Here is a 23,974-nt window from a genome sequence, read left to right on the forward strand (position 1 = left end):
CCCAGTCCCCTCTGTCCATACTCCCTCCACAAAGCGTCGACACCCCCCTCTGTCCACACCCCCTCCACAAAGCCCCCATGCCCCCCGTCCACACCCCCTCTGTTCACACCCCCATCCATACCCCCTCTGCAAACCCCCGATGCCCCCCCGCCACGTACCCCTATGTCCATGCACCCCTATGTCCACACCCTCCTCTCTCCACACCCCCGTCCACACCCCCTCCATAAAGCCCCCACACCTCCCTGTGTCCACACCCCCTCCATAAAGCCCCAGTGCCCCTCTGTCCATGTATCCCTATGTCCATGCCCTCCTCTGTGCATGCCCCCTGTCCTCGCCCTCCTCCATCCACGCCCCTCTCTGTCCATGCCCCCGCGTCCCCACCCCCTGCACAAAGCCGACACCCCCTCTGTCCACGCCCCCTCCACAAAGCCCCCATGCCCTCCTCTGTCCACATCTGCTCCCCAAAGCCCCAACGCCCCACTCTGTCTGTACCCATATGTCCACGCCCTATGTCCATGCCCTCTGCTGCGCCCCTCTGTTCATGCCCCCTGTGTCCATGCTCTCTGTCCATGCCCCCTCCACAAAGTCCCGATGCCCTCCCTCTGTCCACACTCCCCTCTGCCCACACCCCCTTCCACAGAGCCCCCATGCTGACCGCCAGACCATTCCAGGTGTCTTACCTGCATTGCTGCTGGCAGGGAGATGCTGTTGGTGAAGAGCTGCTTTGACAGGGAGAGAGTCAGGGGTCCTTCTAGGGTCTGCCAGTCACAGTCTGGGTGTCCTTTCCTGAGTCTATAGGTGGAGGGGGGATGGCCCACCTGGAGTGGGCAGGGGAGGGCAGGCCAGGTGGGGCTGTGTCACACTCCCCTGGGGTGTCGGGGCTCCCAAGGGGCCTGCTGTGGAGCAGATGGGTCAGTGCCAGCCGCCACCGTGTGTCACGGTCTTTCTCTCTGCTGCAGTGCCTTCGACCTGGTGAACATCCATCTCTTCCATGATGCATCCAACCTGGTGGCCTGGGAGACGAGCCCGTCAGTGTACTCGGGGATCCGGCACAAGGCACTTGGCTACGTGCTGGACAGGTACGCACCGTGTTGCCGAGAGCCCGCCTCATTTCTGAAATGACCCTTGCTCTAATTTCTCATGGTGTTTTTTGCTGTTTTTTCCTTTTTCCAGTGAGAATTGTAATTGTTGATCCCATTGGGATGGTGCAAAGCTCTGGACCCATCCAAAGGCCTGAGTAGTGCCTTCTCCAGGGGACCTGATGGGGCAGTTGTGCCACTTTTTTTCTTATGTTTTGTGAAAAAATAAGAAACGCTTCCCATGCCATTAAGAGAGGTGGCAAAATGTAGATAGGATATTGGAACTGGGCTGATTGGGAGAGAGTCAGGCGGTTACATGGAGAGTCTCGCCCGTGCAGCAGGTTGTCTGAGGGCGGGAGGGAATAGTACGCACATGAGAGTGTGCTATCTTCTAGTGCCCCCTGTGTGCTCTCCTAGTCCCGCCGTGTGCTCTCCCCTAGTCTCCCCACCATGGGCTCCCCTACTCCCACCACCCCGTGTGCTCTCCTATCCCCGCCGCCGTGTGTGCTCCCCTAGTCCCCCACCCCCGCCGTGTGTTCTCCTAGTCCCCCCATGTGCTCTGTCCTGTCCCCGCTGTGTGCTTTCCTGGTCCCCCCGTGTGCGCACCTAGTCCCCTCCGTGTGCTCCTCTAGTCCCCCCCATGTGATCTCTCCTAGTCCCCCCACTGTGGGCTCCCCTAGTTCCCCACTGTGTGCTCTCCTATTCCCCGCCCCCGTGTGCCCTCTTAGTTCCCCTTGCGTGCTCTTCTAGTCCCCATGTGCTCTCCTAGTACGCCCCACACCCCCTAGAGCCATCATAGTGAATTGAATTTATTTTGAAGCAGACAGTGTGTGGTGACAGTCACCGTGTCGGGACGCCTTGTGCTGGTCCCTTTGGGTTAAGAGGCTGCGCTCGGGCCTCTGGGTTCAGGTCTCCTAGGAATGTGTTTCCATGTCAGTAGGATGAGATCCTAGCACCTGCCTCTTCACAGGGCTCAGGACACCCAGTGCCGACCACGGGGCTCAGGATACCCAGTGCCGACCACGGGGCTCAGGATACCCAGTGCCGACCACGGGGCTCAGGATACCCAGTGCCGACCACGGGGCTCAGGATACCCAGTGCCGACCACGGGGCTCAGGATACCCAGTGCCGACCACGGGGCTCAGGATACCCAGTGCCGACCACGGGGCTCAGGATACCCAGTGCCGACCACGGGGCTCAGGATACCCAGTGCCGACCACGGGGCTCAGGATACCCAGTGCCGACCATGGGGCTCAGGATAGGGAGATTTATATATGTGTGTGTATATGTGCCATGTATGTGCGTGCATGTGTGTAGACGTATGTGTGCTGTGTACATGTATTGCATGTGCACAACTGTACATGTGTGCGTGCATGTTTTCTGTGCATGTGTATATGTGTGCATGCATATGCTGTATGCACGGGCGTGTGTGCACATGTGTATGTGCATGCATGTGCATGTAGCTGTGTGTGTGCACAAGTGTTAGTCCTGACATACCTGGTAGTGACCACATGTAGCCAGCTCATCCATGTGTTTTGGGGCATGCTCTGAGTGGGCTGGCCCTGTGAGGTGCTGAAATGCACCGTGGCCGTGGGCTGGCCTTGCCCTGGGAGTCCCTCAGCAGGGGCTGCAAGCAGAGGACTGTTCTCTCTGGGAGGCTGCAGGGTTTACCCCCAGTGCCCTGCTGTGCGGATTCTTCAGAATGAGGGTCCTGTGCTGAGTATCATCGGGATCTCCCACGGTGCCAGGGGCGAGGAGCCCACCGTGCCTGTGGCCTTGGTAACCGTGTGGGCTGTCAGTGCAGTGTGGCCCCACACTGCGTCCCCACTGCCTTCAGGATCCCTCTGGGTGGGGCTGTCTGAAGCTTTGGTTCCCATGGGCCACTTGGGGGTGAGCGCAGCCAGCCGCGGCTCCGGACCTCCGCTGTGCAGCGCGGGCCGCCACAAAGGAGCATTCTGTAGGAGCGGTGAATAGTGGGACGTCCTTTCATCGGCTGCTAACCTTTGGCGGCCACCAGCAGACTCCATTCTGCCATGCTGCTGGGGGACAATGCTGCGCTGCCCTTTGACGGAGGGCTGCCACCAACGGAGTCCCATTCAGGCGTTGGGAACCGTCCACAGCATTGTCTATGCGCTCACTGAGACTCGGGGCAGGGAGCGGGCTTGGAGGGGGACGTCCTCTTCCCGGCTTTAATCTCCCTGCAGCAGAGCCCACAGTCCCTGCTCCCATCTGAGTGTGAGCGCCATGGCGCCAGACTTGCAGAGAGCTGCCACACCAGGACCAGCCTAGACAAGGCCGGTTAACCTGGGTGCTCCAGCTGCCTAGCAGCATTCCTGTGAGCCTAGGAGCGTTCTAGAATAAAGGTTGTTACATAGAAAACACTGAGGGATGAAGTCCCTTTGTCCAAAGTCTGTAAACTCTTCAGAAGCGTTTAAATAGCTGCAGTGCCAGGTCGGGGGCAGTGCCCAGGGGAGCAGGCAGGAGCTGCACGTGCCATAGAGCCCCTGGCACCCAGGGCAACACACTACAGGGCCTGGCACCCACAGACGCTCACACTGTTGTTCCAAGCACCCCCAGTGCCCACACCTCAGGGGCACCCTTGTGTACAGTACCCCTGGGAGCCACTATGTGGAACCTCCCTGTGTCCCAGCTTGAGTTTGCCCTCCTTTGCTGAGAAACGCTAACACTTGTGGTCTCAGAAGATGGGATTTTCTGTGTTAATGAGGTGTAGTCGATGGTCCATCTGAGTTTTTATCATAATCATTTTTATGTTTTTGCAACATCATGAATTTTTTTGCTTATATTTTTTCATTATGAAAGGTTAGAAAAAAGACAACCGTGTTGTTGAGTGCAGGCGCCGAGGCCCTGGAGATGGTGGTCCTGGGCCCTGCAGGCAGTGGCCCTGAGCCCTGCAGGTGGCGGCCCTCGGCTGGGCGTGGCGGCCCCAAGCCCTGGAGGTGCCTGAAAGGGACTGGAAGTGTTTGTACAGCCCCCTGAGCCTGGGAATCACAGCTTTCCCCGGCAAGATGACTTTCCCCAAGGCTCTGGGATCCAGGCAAAGAGGGGCTGGACGGTGGGGGCAGGTGAGGTGGTGATGGTACAGGTGAGCCTCTCCTGGAGGCTAAGCCGTTGTGAGGGCGCTAAACCAGCTGCAGGCATGAGGCCTTCACACCCGCGTTCTCTCGTGCCCTCCACTGACACTCCCTGAACCTCTGCCTGCAGCCGTGAAATGGGATTTTTCCGCAGCTGGCGTGCTCTGTGTCCTCCTTTGAAACATGGCCAATTCAACAGAAACACCTTTACTGTTACAACTGTGAAATCTGGGCAGAAAGCACTCCTTTGTCCCCCATTATTCTCTCACAAATACAGTCTATTGTTACGTTGCTGAAGTTAATTTGATCAACATTGGGACATTTAACTTTTATGTCCCGTCAAAAGAGTTGTTTCATGCTCATTTTGAACATTCAAAAGAAGTGATTGCCAGAAAAATAATGTTGCCGCACACAATTCAGAGCAATTAGTTTCCCAGGGAGTGGCAGCGTGATGCGCGGGCGCCACACAGCCCTGCTTTGTCAGCCCGAGGCCAGTCATCAGTCAGCTGTCAGCCTGCTCAAAGGCCCCCGTCCAAATGGCTCTCTCCCGGCCGTTCCCAGAAATCGCCCGCCCTTCAGCCAGTGAAAGAAAGGCCCCTGCGTTTCTAGGCAAAGCCAGCTCTGCGCTAACGATCTCGGTCACCCAGGATACCCCGGCAGCACCAGCCCTGGAATGTTCCTCTGGCCTCTTCCTGCTCTGACACCACTCGTACACCCATGCCGGGGCACATTTGTGGCCAGTGCGCCATAGTCATGCCAGCCTGAAGACCTGGGGTGTGAAGGGACACCTTGGTCATGGGTCTGTTGGGGACCTGCCAGGACACCCTGGACACTCAGCTGGACACACTGGAGCCTCTGGAAAGCCTGCCCCCAGACGCCTCTGGTCCCTTAGTATGAATCCCAGCCCAGTCCTCTGCACTCAAGGCACTGTCAAGAACGTGTGGAGTCCAGTGTAGGCCTGGCAGGACCAGTTTACTATTCCATACGTCTCAGAAGATTGATGGAATTTATAGCAGGCCCTCATTTTATTTTATTGAAAATTAAATGGAGCATACAGAAAAGTGCGGAAGGCTGTGGCGGAGAGGCAGGTTTGCCGTGACCTCCTTGTGTTATGAAATAAAATGTGGATACGATTGATCCCGCCTCCCTCCCCACCCCCCGCCCCCATGTCCTCCTGAGCCGATTCCTGCTCCAGTCCTAGCACAACCCCAAGCTGCCTGTTGTTCCTGGGACTACTTCTCTGCCTTCTCACACGTTAGCCCACCTGGAGCTGTCTGTGTGTTTATTGCACGTGCACGCGTATGTGTGTTTTACACGCGGAAGTGTTTGTAAACAGCATAGGTAACTTTTTTTGAGCATCAGGTAGATAGTGTCCTTCGCACACCTGGGTCCACAACCAGCGTTTTTGGCTCGGTCCAGTCGATGGTGCAGTGTGGGTAACACTCATTGCTGGTCCTGTTGTGCAGGTGCTCTGAGGCAGGCTGATCCACTCATGCCGGCACTTGTTTGGGACGATTCCAGCATCTTGGTAAAAGCCAGGACAATGCCTGGGGGCACCTTGGTGCAGGGGATGATTAGCAGGGCCAGTGCCTCCACACCCTCAGACCAGCTGGCACGGGCAGTCCCAGCATAAGGCGACAGCTCTTATTTTCATTTGCACGTCTTCCGACTGGTGAGCTGAGCTCCTTGTCATGTGCATTCGGCTCTGGGGTTTTTAAGGCTCTCGGCTTTCTGCAGTTTCTTGTTTCTTTCTGTCAGACACATGAGCGAGGAAGTGGCCAAGGGAGGTGGAGGTGCTTCTCCATGCTGGGCAGGCTGCAGTTTGTGGGTGGGCAGATTCTCCACTGCACAGACGTAGTTAATGTTACGGTCGTGTTTAAAAAACAAGTGAAAAACACCTGCTGGGAGGAAAGCACAAAACCATGGTAGCTGGGCCCCCTCAGAGCACCTCAGAGGACACCTCAAGGACACCTCAGGTGCACCACAGTGGGCACCTCAGGTATACCCCAGGAGATACCTTGGGACACCTCAAGTACACCTCAGGAGCATTTTGGGGACATTTCAGGGACACCTCAGAGGACACCTTGGGACACCTTCGGGACATCTTAGGAACACCTCAGGGGACACCTCAGGGGACACTTTGGGGACATCTCAGGAACACCGCAGGGGACATCCCAGGAGACACTTTGAGGCTTCTCAGGGGTCTCTGCACAAAGTCCTCCCCCAGCTCTCAGCAGTTTTGAATGGGGGGGGTGCTTTTATCAGAGGAGCCTGGGCTTTGGAAGGATGGACAAGGGCACCTTAGTGATGAGGGAAACACTGGTGTGGTGATTGCTGTAGGCGCCCTGCAGACACTAGCCCAGAAGTAACCGAGGTGGCTCGTGTCCACCTCACGTACAGATGAGGAAACGAAGACCTAGGCCTGAAGTATCAAACCAGGAGCCACCCACTGATGGTAGGGCATTTCACAACCTAATTCTCAGCTAGTCCTAAAGCCGCCTGCCGAAGGCTTGTTCCCAAATGTTCACCGAGCTGGCCCTGGAACCTCTAAGGCAGGAGAGGGCCTTTCAGAAAAATGAACTCTAGGTCACGGGGCAAAGCCTGGGAGGGACAGCTTTTATAATTAGCACCTGGCTATCCAAGACTCCATGGAGCCCAGATTCACTTTCCAGAGGTGGCTTCTCTAGGCTGCCCCATGAGAGGGGGCTATGGAGTTATGCGTCATGGCTGCAGTCAGGTGGCTCCATGGATCAGCAAGGGGGTTGCAGTGGGGTGGCATCCGTGGGCACGGCCTGCAACTCGGGGGTGAAGGACAAGCCAGCCACCAACCCTGGGGGTCAAGGGCAGTGGTCAGTTTGCTGGCATCCTGGGCCAGGGAGTCTCGGACGTTTGAGGGCTGGAAGTCCAGATGCTGGACACTGAGGAATAGTGTCATGGGACAGTGTGGGGAGGCACAGGCCCAGCAGCTAGTCCTTGAGGGCCTTCAGTGTAATAGACATTGGAGTGCATCTGATGTCCGACCTGGCCATTTAGAGACACCGCAGGTGCTCTGTGCTGACCTTGACACCACCATGGCTCACACCTTGGTCTTGGTAGTGCTGAACAATTTAGCATTACATCCAGTGGTTTAAGGAAAAAAAAAGGAAATAGAAACACTTGCTGGTGTGTTGGAATTACCTTGGAGGCAAGACTGGGGTCTCGTGACCAAGTTTGCTTTCAAAACCAGCTCCTGGTGTGTGAACCAGGTTGCATGCAAGATGACTGTTTTTGTTGCCCCGTGATTGTGTCTGGACCCTCGGGTGTGTGGCCCTGTGATGCTGACTGTGTGTTGGGGCTACTGCTGTCCCCTGGACTTCCATTCCCGGGCTTGGGAACCAGGCATGTGTCCACCCATGTTGGGTGTTGTGATTTCTGCATGTGGACTCTGCCACTTTTGCTGGGTCGTGTGCCTCTCCCATTAAGAGTTCTTGATCCATTGGGCCACCAGAATACGCTTGCCCCTCGAGGTGGAAGCCAATAGGGCCTTTCACCGTGCCACAGGCCGGTGACACGCACACACGCATACATGCCAGCGCCCTCACAGCCCCCAACTGAGCCACACTGTCACAGCAGGGACTCCACCTTTGGGCCTGAACATGTGTCTCTGTGGCTGTTACTGTAATTTGAGCAAGGTGCACAGCATCGATGTGGGCCGACTTTTTAATCATAATTGCTGCTGACAGGGTCATTAATTTTGGAGCAGCTCTGTTTGTTTTCTTTGGTCCAAGTGGCAGTATGTTGGAATTACAAAGTGTGGCCTGTGCAGGCCTGGACAGCACACACTCTTGTGATTGCCACAGCCTATGACAGCTGCTTCATCTCCATGTACCACGAGGCCTGTGCACATGTTAATTGGCTTGGACTGTGGTATCCAAAAGAGCGGGGCATGGAGATATGATAAAGTTGGGTTTTAATGGTAGTGGTAGACTTTTAAGACCTGGCAACACAACCAATTCCATTAGGCCATTGTTGGATGTAGACGTCATTGTGGCTGTTCTCTGGCATGAGTCACTCTCACTGGTACCTCATTGGTGGGCATCACTGTAGGTGAGTGGCAGCCAGATTCTGGGCTAAGCATGAGGAAACACTCAGGTTTCCAAAGAAAGCCTCAAATATAGCATTTTCTTTCTTGCTAAACATCCTGTTTTAAAGTTTATTCAGTCAGATGTTATATCTGATCTTTATATTAGAGTTACAAAACGAGGAATTTACCTCAAAATGGCATCTACTGTTCGTTTAACCAGTGGTTATTTGCTTCCTTAGTTAATACTTAGAGTGTCACTCATCCTCAATTCTTTGCAGTCTCTCGTTTTCCTTCTGTCAAATACGAGCGCAGTAGGTCAGCATAGTACAGGATGCCAGGAAGAGACAGCAGCAAGTGTCGCAGCCGTCAGAGGCTCCCCGTCCGTCAGAGGCTCCCCGGCCGTCAGAGGCACCCCGGCCGTCAGAGGCTCCCCGGCCATCAGAGGCTCCCGGCCGTCAGAGGCTCCCCGGCCGTCAGAGGCACCCCGGCCGTCAGAGGTACCCTGGCCATTAGAGGCATTGCGACTGAAACCTCATTCCCATGGAAGCGTGTCATTGGGGTCGAGCACGCAGAGCTTGCCCTGGTGTCTTGTGGCAGTGCCTTCACTTAGGTCTGAGTCTCAGAACTTCATGAAGACTCCTCATCACAGCGCCTTTGAAGCACATTTCTTTCAGCTCACGGCCGTTACCCCTGTAGGACCCTTCCCCACCTCCTGCTGCTTCGAACACGTGCCAGGCACTCATTGATCACAGCAGCTTCGAGGGCTGCCCTCTCCGCCCCGCAGAGCTGCCCTTGAGTGTGATGCCATCATGTTCACACAAGATGAGGAAAGTACCTTAAAGCCGAGATTTAATGCACGTGCACTTGGCTCAGGAGACGGTGGGAATTGAGGAACACATCTTAGTCCTGGGCGCCTGCCCTCAGACCAGCTGCACTGTGACCTCAGCTGGACAGGCTTCAACTGCAGAGATGGGCATGGATCAGAGTGGATACAGGTGGGTGTTTCACCTGCAGAGGTGGATGTGGATCAGAGTGGATACAGGTGAGTCACCTGCAGAGGTGGCTATGGATCTGTGTAGACACAGGTGGGTGTTTCACCTACAGAGGTGGATATGGATCAAAGTGGACACAGGTGGGTGTTTCACCTGCAGAGGTGGATACAAATGGGTGCTTCACCTGCAGAGGTGGATGTGGATCAGAGTGGATACAGGTGAGTGTTTCACCTACAGAGGTGGATGTGGACACAGATGGGTGTTTCACTTGCAGAGGCAGGTGTGGATTTCGGAAACAGCCAGGGGTTGGCCAGCATTCAGAGATGTTCTCATGGAGTTTTTCCTTGGATCCCTGACCAGTCCGGAAGCAACGGTGTTGCTGTTGGGGAGCTTTCTCCAAGGCCCCCTAAAGGGTGGCTCTAGTTGGCCCTCAGAGCCCAAGAGCCTATAAACTGCATGGTGCACTGTCTTCTTACTTCACGTGTGGTCTCTGCAGGGCCCAGCCAGCTGGGGTCTCATGAGGTAAGGCTCCTGACCTGACTGCTGCCGCTAGAGTCCACACCAGTCTTCTTCTAAAGAGGCTTAACAGCAGAAAAAAATTCATTGACAGACGGCTCTGATGGATCCCTTCCAGAGGCTGTGAGTGGCAGACAGTGAGTCCATCCCTCACTGTTGCTCTGCTGTACCTCAAGGTGTCGGTGAGAGGGGCGAGGGTCAGGGAGAGGGCCCCGCGGTGCCGGTGCCCCAGGCTTTCATTCCCCAGTGGCAGTTTCCTCTATAGAAAGACAGTCTTAAAACAGGTTAATGAAATTATTGGTCATCTGCACTATTAATAACTATATTTTTAAACATGCTCTTTTTTCCCAAATTGATACATAAATTCAAAGTGATTCTCGTTATTAAGGAAAACAAAATTTTTCATGTGGAATTTGGCAAGATGATAAGGAAATTAATATGCAAGAGGAATATGAAATTAGGTGAGACAATTAGTTTTTAGAAAGAATTGTAGATAAGAACTTCCTGTAAGAAGCTGTATTGATTAAAAACGTGGTGTTAGGTGGAATAGGTTAAAAAAAAAAAAAAAAACCTGCGGAAAAGAATGTAGAGTCTAGGAAAGACCTAGAGTCACGGGGTTTTGTGTTAGGAAGTGAGCTCTGTGAGAAGATGACCAGACATTTTAATAAATGGTGTGGATCGATGGGCCATCCATGCAGGAAAACCAATAATTCCACATGGATTAAAGGTCAGCCGTGAAAACACCAGCGTGAAGATAAGAGAAAGTGGAGTGGCACCGTGTTTGAGTTTGGGATGGGGAAGGAAAACAGTTGTGTTTGATGACGTGAGGGTAAAAGCTGCTGTGTGGCAGAAGATGCTGTCGGCAGTGTGAGACGACAGCAGCTGACAGCAAGAATGCCACGACTGTTATAGGCGGAGTTTACGGAGACATTCTTGGAACCCAGGCCCCAGGACAGGAACAAGCCAAAGAGGAATGCCGGTCCTGGTGAGCCGGGGCGCTCCACTGCTCTGTGGTCGAGGCGTGCAGTGGGGTTGGACGTGAAGGGCTGTTTCGTGACGGCCAAGATCAAACCCGAGACAGTCCACAGCCTCAGCCTGGGTGGCAGCCCCACAGCCCCTCCTCTGATGGGAAGCATACAGGCCAGAGCCAAGGAGGGGTAGGGCTCTGGGGTTTCTTCCTTCGAAACCCGCCAGCTGGGGTGGCGGGGGGACGCTGCTCACTGCAGAACATGTAGGACCATGCCATGTGAAAGATAAAACACAAAGGCAGACCTTTCAGTTGTGGTCTCTTCCATGGCTCGAGCCGGCAGGTCAAGCAAGAAAGGGCTGTTCAGGTGTGGGGTGGGCCGCCGCTGTGTTCTCCTCCCCATGCACGACCCCGATGCCGCACTCCAGGAAGGTGCAGCGTGCAGGCACAAGTGGTGTGTGCTGTGGGGTGGTGTCTGCGCTCGGGGTGACACGCAGGCCTGCAGGGGGCCTCAGCCATGGCACCAAGCAGGAATCACCAGGATGGGTGGTCACATGTGTGACTTCTGTGGAACCAGTTAGGATTTCTTGAGTTGCCTGGATTTTGCATGGCTGGTAACAGTGGTGGCCAAGTCCCCCGAAGGTGCAGCCTGTCTGTGGAGGTTCTCCCTGCTCTCCTATATCGACACTCCAGTGGCATCCACATGGCACAGCCGGGCAGTGGAGTTAGAAACTTCTGTGGCTGACATTTCCTTTTCCTTCTGTACAAAGTACATAGTTCTGTTTCACTGTCTTGCTAGCAAACACAGTATTGCTGATGGTTTTCGTTTTGCTTCTGAGTGTTGTGAAGTGGTGTCTGGGAGTCGTGGCTGATGCACAGTCAGGTGAAGGGTGGGCTGACAATGTGAGCAGGTCGGGCTCATTGTCCAGGAGCTGCTTCATGTCACTGCCAAGCCCTGGCTGTGGCGCGCTTTTCAGTGGACAGTCTTTATGAAATGGGTTGTGACTGGTTGTGACTGATTCAAGTTATGGTGGGAAGATTTTTCAAAACAAGGCAGTATCTAGCTAGAAAGATCCAGTTGCTGTTACCATGTAACTTTGAAATGTCCATGAGAGAATGATGTATAAATACCTTGAAGACAAGGCTAAGCCTGTGTCCCAGGCTGGGCAGACCATCCAGAGGCCCAGAGGGGCTGGGGGCACCTGTGCCTGCATGTTGAGGTCAGAGACACGTGGAGTGTTCTGGCCCAGCCATGTAGGCACCCACCCCGAATGTTTGTTCTCATGCTCCAGAAATGCTTGTTTTCCTTATTCAGGCATTTCTTTCTTGGCTTTTTTTCTCCTTTTTGGTGCAGCAGTAGCTCAGTGATAGAATTCTCTTTCCACGCAGGAGACAGGTTTGATTCCTGGCCAGCACGCCTCGTGCGCAGCCACCACCTGTCTGTCAGTGGAGGCCTGTGCGGTGCTAGAATGCTGAACAGGTGTCAGTGGAGCTTCCAGACTAGGACGGACTGGGAAGAAAGGCCCGGTGATCTACTTCCGAGAATCTGTAGATCTCAACGGTCTGACCTGTAATCGATCCAGCGTGGGACCCAGCAGTGTTTTTCTGTTGTGTGTGGGGTGGGGTTGGTGCTGACTTGATGGCAGCCAACGACAGCATGCTTTTTTCACCACGTCTGGTCTGGATGCTGCCCAGATGGTAGACACTCAACTGTGAGCCTCTGTGCCTCCTCTCCCCTGATGCAGGGCTGGCACACGTGTCCGTGGCGGACAGCTGAGCTCTGAGGGGCGGGCGCGTGTTGGCATGGGGCTGCTGTGCCAGGTTCCAGGGCAAAGAAGCAAACTCAGGGGTCTCGCTTTGCCGGGAAAAGCGGCAGGAGGAGAGGAGCAGGGGTGAATGAGCTCGCTAATCCTGCTTCTTTTTCCCTCCAGGATCCTTGACCAGAGGTTCGAGAAAGCGTCCTACTTTGTCTTTGGCGATTTCAACTTCCGATTGGATTCCAAATCTGTCGTGGAGGTAGGCACCGTCTGGTTTCTGCGTGTGATCTTATTCAGAACAAAAGCGGAAGGAGCGTTGCCCTTCAGAGGTGGTTTCACTGTCATCGTGTTCGCTGGTTATATTTTTAAGGCAGAAACTCCTAATAAGAAAAGCGTTTTACTGTCTGAAAGGGGGTCATGGCTGGGATTAAAGGTGAGCTGAGCCCCTCAGAATTACACGGCCGGTTAGTTAACGTTTGCTGAGCACTGGGCGCGTCACAGTGTGTTGCATGGGTGCTGTTGTCAACAACCAGGAGATGGAGTAAGAAGCCGCCGACTCAGCACGTGGGGGCTGCCATGGGGGTCTCCAGGGCTGGGCGCATCCGGGAACAGTTACTGATGGGGACGCTCCGCTCAAACCACTCCACGCCAGAGCTTGTCACCCGTCCTCCTCGTCCCACAGTTGCGTGCCATCCACGTCAATCTCATCCTCTCCTGGGAAGATGGTTCCTCAGGACAGAGCAGAGTGGTCAGGGGTCACCCATCTTCCTCTGGTTGACAGAGGTGAGTGATGTCCTGCCGAGATCCTCGTTTCTTGTATGTGAGCTGACAGCATCTCACAAGCAAGGCCTCATGGCATACACATTTGTACACGCTTTGATAAGCAGGCAGTTTTCCCCGAGCGTTCATAGCTCCTGTGGAGAACGCAGCCTCACATAGAGTGGCTGAGACGTGTGAAGAGAGGGTGTTCAGACCAGTTCCTGGGGATCTGAGGTGGTTCACCAGTTCTGTTGCCTCCTTTCCTTGTGTCAAGGTTACTGAGCTAATCCGTCAGACGTCAGGGTTCAAATCAAAGCCCTAGCCCAGCACTCCATCGGGGTCTGCTTGTCCTGGTAGAAGTCCCTCAGCCATGTCTGACACTGCTCAGGGCCCACCCAGCTAGGCCCGAAGGCCCATGAAACCAGATGGTCCTTGTGGAAGCCACCTCCTCGTCATTCCAGCCACATCCCACAAGATTGGGACTCTCATGTTACACCCTCGAACGTGGGTGCTTTCTGGCTCTCCACTGGAGGGTGAGTGGATCTGCTGTGGACAGAGCACCCCTGCCATTGGCCTGTCACCAAGAGCCTCCCTCCCCCCACCCAGAACAGCAGACAGATGAAGACCATGTCTGTCAGTCAGGCCACTGCCCTGTGGCTGCACATCCAGAAAAGGTCAAGGCAGTTCCAAATGCCCCCACTCTCTGGGGCACAAATAGCAAAAGGACACCAGCCCTGACTCAGGCCAGAGTTGTCCCAGGTTTACAGGCTGCCTGCTCCTTGGGAACATTGAGCAGAACACGTGGCCCTGGGGCTCCTCCCTGTCTGAGGTGCAAATCCGGACATACAAGCAGGTGCCTGACGCCCACTGAGCCCCCACCAGCCTTGTGCTCCCACAGGACACAGGGCATGTGGCCTGGACATGAGGGAGGCAAAGTGGGCAGATGAGGGCACGTGTCGGCCTACGCTTCCAGATGCTGCGGCCACATTGGCGGGAAGAGGAGCCAGTCACGCGAGACCACAGATCAAGTATGTCCTTGAGTGATCAGATAGCAACAACTCTCTCCAAAACTGCCTCCAGGCCTAACTTTTTAAACCAAACTGCAAAGGAGTAAATGAGTTCTGATGATCTCTTGCTTAAAGTATTGTTTTTGTTGTGAATTACAGTATGTTCTCCCAAGAACGCAGCGTTTTTCTGAGTCACTGAAGAGCTTCTACATTCCAGGAGCACTTTGGGGCACAGAGGGGTCAGGTTGGATCAGCTCCAGGTTCACATCAGGTCAGGCTCCCCAGATCACTCCGGGGCACAGAGGGGTCGGGCTGGCTGGGCCGGGAGTTTGTGTAAATGCTGGCACTTTTTCCTCCTCCTCCTGGTTTCCCGTTACTTTCCTGTCAGAGTAATAGGCGCAGGTTCAGGATCATTTGAGATGCTGTTTCAGTAGGAAGCAGCGTGGCCCATGTGTGCTGCCCCCCCCCAGGGTCCTGTTCTCTCCTGCCGATCCTCCTCCCTGTCTCCTCCACCTTTCTGCCCTCTGGGCCAGGCAACTCCTACTCTGGCCTTCACCCTCTGTCGGGTTCCTGGGGGGCCTTCAGACGCCAGGACCACGGCTATGAACTGATGTTACATCCTCAGCAGCTGGACACAGAGCTGTGCCTGCCAGGAGGGTCAGTGGGATGCCAGCCTCTCAGATGGGAAGGAGCTGAGAGCCTCTCCCATCGTCACTGCGGCCCCTCCTCTCACGTGGGCTTGGGATTAGGCGGCGAAGCGTGGGCTTTAATTGGTAATAAAAATAATAATACACATTATGCAGATACATGCTCCTTTCCCCAAGGAGGTCACTTAACAACAATAAATTATTCGTCTGCCATGGAACAAGCATTTTTATGTGTGTCTTAATCTAAAGTTTTATTGATTGCTTTGCCAGGAAACTGCGTTAGTGTTGTTGGAGGATTTGGGGAATCAATCAGGCAGTTGTGCGTTCGTAGGTGCGAGGGGCTGTGGCCACGGCGGGAGGATGCCTGTGCACGCCGGCGTGAGGCCAGGTGGGTGTGGTGGGAGAGGGTGCGGCACAGGGTGGACACGTGGTGTGGCTTGTGGCAGCTCTGGAATCTTCTAGAAAGGCCGTGTTGGTTTCAATGCCCTGTTTCCAAGTCAGCAGTCTTCTGTCGTGGTGGCCAGACACAGGCTGCCACACGCGCTCCCGTGTCCTGACGACTCTCGAGGGCGTGACGGGGCTTCGATGTAGCTCCTTCCCCTGCGACAGCAGAGGCCTGTGTGCCGGACAGTGCCAACGGGAATCGTGTGTCCCGTGCTTATGCGGGCACTGCTGTGTTTGTAAACCCAGGGTTCAGTCAGAAAGCAGTCCCTTCTGGGAGTCGTCCTAAGTGTGACAGCAGGTCTTAGTGGACATGCCGCGCCCACATCGGTCAGGCCCTATGGCGGAGCCATCTGATGCCCAGCAGCCCGGGAGCTCCCTCCCTCGATGCTGTGGGTGATGACACTGTGAGGGCTGTGGTGCCTCACACTGAGGCAGCCAGGCCTCCTCTTCCAGGCCAGCACATTTAAAGCAGTGACAGGGAAGTCAATGATAGTTTTTAATTGAATTATTTCCTCAATAAATAAGTAAACCTGTCCAAGCTCCACACATTAATTTTTGGAGGGTTTTTATGCCCGTGTGGCCCTTTAAAACCTGTAGGCGTGTGGCTGAGCAGTTGACAGATAAACTCTCCACTTGCCTTTTGCACACAGTTTGCCGTGGAGTGAAGCAGAGCAAGTGGCAAACGTGGGCTGTGCCCTTTAGTGCAGGTTCTAGGCCTATCCAGCTCTGGACCAAGGACTGTCCCACCTCTGAGTGGCAGGTAGGCGGCGTGGAGCCTGGAGAGGCTCAGCACTCAAGAGGTAGGGGCTTGGGGGGAGTCTTTCCAGAGTTGGATCCACGGGAGTGACCGCTGGGAGGTGCACGGCTCGTTTTCTTGGTGATACTCCTCTGCCTGGTCATCAAGACGGCAGCATGCACCCCCCTACCTCCATGGTCACCGACTTCTCCACAGGTGGCCCTGTCCCTCCCATCGGCCTCCAGCACATGTGGCCCAACCAGGAAATTATCATCAGTTGGCATTTATCTTAACGTTGAATATGTGTGCAGAGTGTGGCCCTTCCTTCACTGTTGATGTGATCACGTGTCTGAGTCTCCTGGTTCTGCCATAACAAAGGACCACAGTCTGAGGCCTTCAAGCAACAGGAAGGCATTCTCTCACAGTCAGGAGGCGAGAAGGCCGTGTTCAGGGTGTCAGCAGGACCATGCTCCCTGGAAGCTCTGGGGGAGGATCTGGTGGCTCCAGGTGTCCTTGGCGCGTGGCCTCCATTGTCTCGTGGCCGTCTCCCCTGTGTGTCTCGTTTTTAGAAGGACACTTGTTATTGGATTTAGGGCCCACCCTAAACCTAGGTGATCTCTTCCTGAGAGCCATAGCTACATCTGCAAATCAGGTCCCATTCTGACGTTCCAGGTGGATGTGAATTTTGGAGGGACGTGATTCCACCCACCATTTCTTACAACCATGTGTAGTTTGAACACTAACAGACATCCGAGTTCTTGGCACAGCCACATCCAGGAATGGCTCCCCCAGGAGAAACTGCCTTTCTCTGGTGATGCCAGATCTTGGCGGCATTGGCCAGGCTGCCATCAGGTCGTTGGATTTTAGAACCCACGGAAGCACCTACTTGGGGGATCAAAATATGCTGGTTAACACGGCTTTTAAAAGGGCTCTAACCATAAAATCGTCCATAGAAGCGTTGTGGAAACCAAAGAAAAATGTCCACAAAATGTTTCTGTGGGGCTCAGATGGTGGGAGTGGAGATGCTGTGGGCTGTGCTGAGTCCATGAGGGTGCTTGGGGCACCATGCCAGAGTGCAGACTTGGGCCTGGGGTGGCCAGCTGGTTTGAGGGTCGCTCTGCGTGGATTTCTCCCAGACTGCCTCAGTGCAGGCATCCAAACGTTGGGCCCCTCGCATTTCTTTTTGCTGAATTCCTTCTGAGTGCAAGTGCGGCTGTTTGGTGCAGCTGTGGTCGGGACAGAGCGTAGGTGCTGTTCCCCTCCAGCGTCTTTTCTTGACGACACTTCATTGCTCTGGGTTTCATTGTGGGCCCCAACTGTTCTCGCCCACAGCTGGGTGGGCCAGCACTGACTCTGCTCCTCGGACTGTTCATGGCGCCTGCAGGGAACCAGCCTACTGGCTAGCAAGATTCATTGGAGGTTAATTAGATCCACCTCCAAACAGCAAGTGTCCATGAGCTGGGTCCTGGTGGCAACAGTAAATTACAGGAGGCTGCTTGTCCTCCCATGATTGGGTGGGCGCATCCACAATGGCAAGATAGAGGGTGCAGCTGACCCAGCTTCTGGGTGGAGCCTCATCGCCCCACTGGGCTCTGATTCCCAGGGGGAGCATGGATGCTGCACACTTGCGTGGAAGTGCCCGGGGGAAGGTGGCTGCTGCACCCTCGTGTGGAAGTGCCCGGGGGAAGGTGGCTGCTGCACCCTCGTGTGGAAGTGCTGGGGGAAGGGGACTCCTGTAGAAGTGCCCAGGGGGTGTGGATGCCGTGCCTGCATGTGGAAATTCCCCAGGGGGGAATGGAAGGGTGCGGCCCAGAGCTGACCGCTGCCTCCCAGAGCTGCAGAGGGATGCAGCCGTGGTCACTGAGCACAACCGAGGCACAGAGATGCAGATCACATGGGGCATCATTCATAGCCATAGTTGAGCCAGGGCTTTGAACCAGTTTGTTCTGCTTTGAGCTCCTGCTGAGAATTTGCATTTCCAAAAACCAAAAAAACAAAAAATCCATTACCATCTAGTTGGTTCCAACTCATAGCAACCCTGTAGGGCAGAGTAGAACTGCCCCATAGGGTTTCCAAGGAGTGGCTAGTGCATTTGAACTGCTGACCTTTTAGTTAGCAACTGAGCTCTCAACCACTTTTCCACCAGGGCTGCACCCTCAGATGTACTGAATCAAAATCTACATTTAGTAAGATCCCCAGGTGAAATTTTGAGAACCACTGCCCTACTAATGTTTCTCAGGACTGGTCCCTAACCAGCAGCATTAGCATCCCCTGGAAACTTGTTGAAAATGCAAATTCTCAGCAGGGCTTCTGAGTGGAACGAACAGGCCGGAAGCCCTGAGTTGATGAACAGATTACACGCAGCCATCCAGCACATCTCACAGGCGGTATCACTGAGCCCATTCACGAGACCGCCTGTGTGCGGCTGCGCCTGCCTGGGTGCTGGGTGTTGCGTGGTGTTGCTGGCAGCTGTGCTCAGTGACAGTGATGGTGGTGCCACCAGTGCCCATCTTTCAGCCTCCACACCGGCATCCGTCACTCCCGGCAGTGACGGAGATGGATGCGTTTTCGGGAGTGGTGACCATTCTTCAAGAACCAGATGCCTGTTGCTGACAGATTTATGCTCATGAGGCCCTGCAGGGAATGGAGCCCTGGAGAGAGCACCCCCCTAGAGGAGCAGCCCCTACAGAAGGTGGCATGGGTGGCAGCAGAGAGCCCTGGGCCACCCGGACGCAGAGAGCGCCTTTCTGATAGGCCCTGAGGGCCCACTCCCCGAATGTAAGGAGACTCCACAGTCATGGGAGGAGGCGAGCCCTGTACCCCCACTCTGCCCCAGGGAGCAGTACATCCTTGGGAGGAGCTAGGGCTCCCGGGCCCCGCAGGAAGGCCACGTCGCCCTGACCCTGCCCTCACAGCCTTCGGGAGGCCCTCTTTGCGCTCTGGGGGGCATGCCCAACACAGGGCTCTTTGGCTGAGAGTGAGGCTGGGGACTCTGGGGCACACCTGTCACCTGGAGAACCACCATACCACCATGCACCCCTCTGCCCACCACACCACCATGTGTCTGCTACCACGCCACCATGTGTCTGCCCACCACACCACCATGCACCCCTCTGCCCACCACACCACCACGTCTGCCCACCACACACCCCTCTGCCCACCACACCATGTGTCTGCCCACCATACCACCACATATCTGCCCACCATACCATGTGTCTGCCCACCACACCACCACATATCTGCCCACCACACCACCACGTGTCTGCCCACCACACCACCATGCATCTGCCCACTCAGCCCCTCCCCTACACAGGCACTGGGTGAAGGCTGTGGAGGGGTGCGGTGGGAGGGGGAGGTGGGAGGCAGGCCAGGCACAGCAGGTGGTGGTGTTGGCTGTATGCCTGCCCCCGTGCCTGTTCCCAGGAGCCAAGTGTGGCTCTGGTGCTGCGACCCCTACCCCACCACCCTCCTGACCTCACCTGACCACCTTCCTGCAGCAGGACTCAGTGTGGCCAGGGCAGCGCCGAGTGATGGGTGTGGGAACCCAGGATGTAGGCTGAACCCTCGCGTGCAGTGGGAAGGGGGCACTGATGAAGGCGCCTCCCTCCCCTCCATCACTGCCTTTGAGAAAGCCCTATCTGCAGGAAACATTTGCGCCGTTTCTAAGCTCTCTAACGACAGTCTCTAACGTGGCTGTTTTGAGAAACACAGACCCTGCCCTTTTTGGTGGTTGTGGACAATATGAGCAGTCGAGTTTTCCACGGTGCTTTGGACTGAGTAGACAGGCTCCCACCCTCACTTTAGCTCCACCAGCACCAGGGGCCTCCATGCCCCGCAGTTCAGGTTACCACTGCACCGCTGGGACACAGGCTGCCCCCTTGGATCTCGACTGTTTCGGGCTGGGGACATCTATAGGATGGGACACACTGTGCTTGTGACATGGCTGCGTCTGCCCTGATGACTGGGGCCTGCTTACTGAGGGGCCATCATAGGGCGTGCTGACCAAGTGTTTGTCGGGTTACCCAGTGCTTCTTAAACAACAGCAAGAGTGGAATTACAAGTCTGTGCATCGGAACTTCATGTTTGAACCCTCGTAGCTGCGTTGCAGAGCCCAGTGTTTAAATGGAGCTTCCACGTGCCAGCTGATTGGTGGGGACTCAGCAATCTGAGATGAACCTTTAACCCTGGATTCTGAATGGAGTCTGGGCCTCGGGGTCTATGCCCTGGGCTGGCTCGTAGTCACCCTTCTTCCAAAGTGCGATCCTTATGCAGGTTTAGTCATGCGCGCGAGCGTTGAGCACAGACTTATGGGGGGGATTGTTTGTAGCATAAAAGATCATGTTTATTCCCCAGAGTCAGTTCTGTTTTCTAGAGTCATCTGAACCATTTACATTTAAAAGGTAATAATTTTCCATTAACTCGTGCTAAGGAAAACCTGTATAAAGTACCCGTGCCTGCTTTGTTAACCATCTTTATAGAGGTTTTTCTTTTTCTCCCTTCAATCACTGCTGCCTGAGAAATGTGTGGGGTTTCAATCTATAGCCCTTTTTAATGTTAGGCATTTCTATGGCTCGAATTTAACCAGAAACCACAGGACCACGAGAAGAAAGGTGGGGCTGTGGCCTGGTCCTCGCTGACATGCCCACAGTCAGCAAAGAGCCACCTTCATGAACAAAGTCTGCATCACAGCCATGCACTGCTCAAGGGGCTCCATGCTGGTTCCCTGGGGGAGGGGGCAGAGAAGGGACACCCCAGGAACCTGGTTATAAAGGAAGGGGAGACAGATTGCTGTGGGGTTGACAGTGTGTAGTGGGCCGGCTGGACCCAGGCCCCAGTGGGAGGTAGCTCTGCTTTGCTGGTCTTGGTGTGGTGTCCACTGGGCGACACAGCACAGGCCACCCCACCGAGGCTCTGGACCTCCCGGGCCAAGAGAGTTAGATGTCCTCGTCCGAGGGGCTGTGACACTCCACACCAGCAGCACGGGGCCACAGAGTGAGGGTCAGGCTGGTTTTGGCAATCACTTCCTCCGACTCAGCCAGTATCGCACCAGATAGTTTCTGTTGCCAGGCAGTGGTCCTCTGAGAGACGAGTGTGGTTGGGAAACCCTGCCTGGATGGCACGGTGAGCCAGTGGACGTGGTGGGTGTGCATGCAGGCAGGAAGTGTGTTCACCACCACTCACCGAGGCTTTGGGCTCTCCAGTTCTGGTGGAAAAGGCTTGGCTCCCAAGGGCAGCCTGTACTGGGCATGCACCCCGGCTCCCGGGGGCAGCCCACACCCAGCATGCACCACGGCTCCTGAGGACAGCCTGTGTCCTGTGGCCTGTGCAGTCCTGAGGGCGCTCCGTGTATTGTCTATGCAGGAGGGCTGGCAGCTCTCAGAGGCAGAAGCGCATCTCCATAACCCGTTCTGCTTCCTGGGCGGTGGGGTCCAGCAGCATCCTGTGTGGGTGGGCATCCCCAGGACTCCTCCTCCCTGCCCCTCACCTTGTATCCTCTGGGACAGAGGGAAGCCTCCGTCACCGAGGGACCAACCAGCTCTGCTCTGAGTGGCCAGCGTGTCATCCTGGGAGCAGGACTCAGGTCCAGCAGTCTATCCACTTCTCTCACACTGTGCAGCCTGTGACAGCAGTGGGCTGGAGGGGACCCAGGGTGAGCCACGTTGCTTCAAGCCTTGGCTCCTGTCCACCCGACAGGTCATGTCTGCTGTGATTTATCACCAACAAGCCCCTGATGTGAAGCTGTGAGGATGCCGTTTAGGGCCCAGTCCTGGCACCTGCTCTGCCTTCAGCGTGTTCAGAAGCCAGCCGCACACATCTGCGCACTGAGGAGGCCAGGCCAGCCGCTTGGCCCCTTTGTGTCTCTGTCTTTGTCTTTGATTTCATGCTATCAGAGGTCTGGATGTTTTCTGAGCCAAGTTGTCAGAGGGATAAAAGCTCAGGAGCAGGGTCACATTTAGAGGGATGGCCATGAAAAGTCTGTGGGATGTATCGCAAACCCACCCACCAGCTGTGGCCCCCAGCACAGCAGGACCAGGCTTCAGTGAGCAGGCGCAGTGCAGGCGGCCGTGCTGGGACGGGTGGGTCTCTGGGTCTCTGCACCGTTCATTTGTTCATTCATTCACCCACCCATCCAGTGGGGCATCTATGCAGAGGGACATGCTGCACTGTGGTCAGCAGATGTGCAGGTGGGCTCCACTCCATTGTTTATTCATTCTCCTCTTCGTCCGTCCGTCTGTCTGGTGGGGCATGCTGTGCAGACAGACATGCTGTGCTGTGGTCAGCGGGCATGCTGGTGGGTCTGTGCTCTCTTATTCGTTCACCAGTCGAGGAGAGCCCAGCCCAGAACCTACCGAGCGAGTGGGTCGAGACTCTGGATTCTGATGGTTCTGTGCTCCTATGGAGAGACGGCAGATTTGGTCCTTGCGGTGTTACTTCCTTCAAGCACTGTCTGTTTAAGGGGGAGAGAAGAGTAATCTAATGTCTTGACGATGGTTTGTTTTGTAAAAACGAGTTTGAACATGTCCTTCAGTAACTGCCCACAATCCAGATTGTGCCTAGGTTTGGGGGGAAGGGTGGTTTTGTGGTTCATTTTTACTTTGTTAAAACTTGCTCTTTTCTCCTCACACTGAGGGGAGAGAAAAGTCTACTCTCAAGGAAGAGAAGGTAGTCACAGTTCCTGGGTCTTTGAAGAGCCTGCGGGAGCTTTGTGTGTGTTGCACAGTCAGTGGGACACCTGGCACGGTTGGTTTTAATCCGCTGACGAAAGTCAGGGTTAGACCTGCTACCTTTGTGTGCAGTCAGCGAGTGCCAGGCAAGCCTCCCTTCAGTCGTGCACCTGCCCTGCGTGCATCTCCGGACAAAGCAGCATCTGGCCTCACTGGTCTCCCCTCTGCCCAGGCTGCCCACAGCCCCCTTGGTGCAGCCCGCATGGCACAGGGTCACAGCCAGAGCGCTGGGCTGTGTGGCCAGGAAGCGTGCTGACACCGAGTGGCTGTTGGTCCAGGCCACGGCTCTGCTGCATGGTGCAGTGACGTCACGGGCCTCCCACCTGTCCTTCGGTCCACCCACCCTGGAGGGGGAGGCGGGAGCTTGAGACACAGAGCAGCCCCTGTGGTGTTGAGGAGGCCAGCTGTGGGATGGATGACCTCAGCTGCAGGAAGGCACTCAGGCCACCCACAACAGCTTGCATTTTCTGCTTCGGAGAAACTAGAATACATGTTTGTCAGCAGGGAATATCAGGTGAAATTGGACCGTGTCACCCTAGCAGGGAGAGACCTTTCCCTCAAGCCCGCTGTTTCTGGGAACTTTTTCTGGGACCTTTGAGCTGTGTCTTCTGAGTCAGGACTTTATTTTGCAGTCTTTGCAGGGGTTGAGGGGGTTGCCTGGGCTTCCTTGTTTTTCCGCAGCCAGGAGAGAGTTGTTGTGGACCCCCACATGGAGCACAGCCAGAGGGCAATAAACCCACTGTGCGCCCAACCTGGGTCTTGTGTTGTGAGCTTCATGGAGAACAACTTCTAAGGCGGGTTCTCACAGCTCGGATGCTGAAGAGGTGGAGGCGTGGGGGACATGTACCAGACTCTGCGGATGGAGAGGACGAAGAAGGCACTGCAGGACAGGAGCCAGCAGCCCAGGGTGCTGGGGGGTGTGCCCAGCTTCCTCCCCACACACACACACTGGCCCCAACTGAGGCCAGAGGTCGGGGTGCCCTAAGTGTAGGGCAGCGAAGGTGGATGGGGGTGGGAGGGTCAGAGGGAAGTATCCCCCCAGGGTCCTAGCCCATCTTCTAAGACCTGCTCTCTCCCCCCATTGGTTTCTGGCCCTTCTCAAGCACCCAGAGCACGGCTGGACCTCCCTCAGCCCAGAACCACCAGCCATGAGCTGGTCGTGGCCTGCCTGCTCGCATCAACCACCCCAC

The 23,974-nt window shown here is 55.4% G+C and overlaps 1 protein-coding gene across 3 annotated transcripts in view; it reads left to right on the top strand.

Annotated features, from left to right (window-relative positions):
• Positions 1 to 23,974, top strand: part of INPP5A (inositol polyphosphate-5-phosphatase A) — a 205,951-nt gene that overhangs the window by 145,897 nt on the left and 36,080 nt on the right. For all 3 annotated transcript variants that reach the window (XM_049855984.1, XM_049855985.1, XM_049855986.1), the window contains exons 8-9: positions 960 to 1,079; positions 12,641 to 12,725. In XM_049855984.1, coding sequence (XP_049711941.1) covers positions 960 to 1,079; positions 12,641 to 12,725 — 205 coding nt within the window. The remainder of the gene's footprint in view (positions 1 to 959; positions 1,080 to 12,640; positions 12,726 to 23,974) is intronic.

The sequence above is a fragment of the Elephas maximus genome, chromosome 16, assembly GCF_024166365.1.
Source record: "Elephas maximus indicus isolate mEleMax1 chromosome 16, mEleMax1 primary haplotype, whole genome shotgun sequence".
Classification (NCBI taxonomy): domain Eukaryota; kingdom Metazoa; phylum Chordata; class Mammalia; order Proboscidea; family Elephantidae; genus Elephas; species Elephas maximus.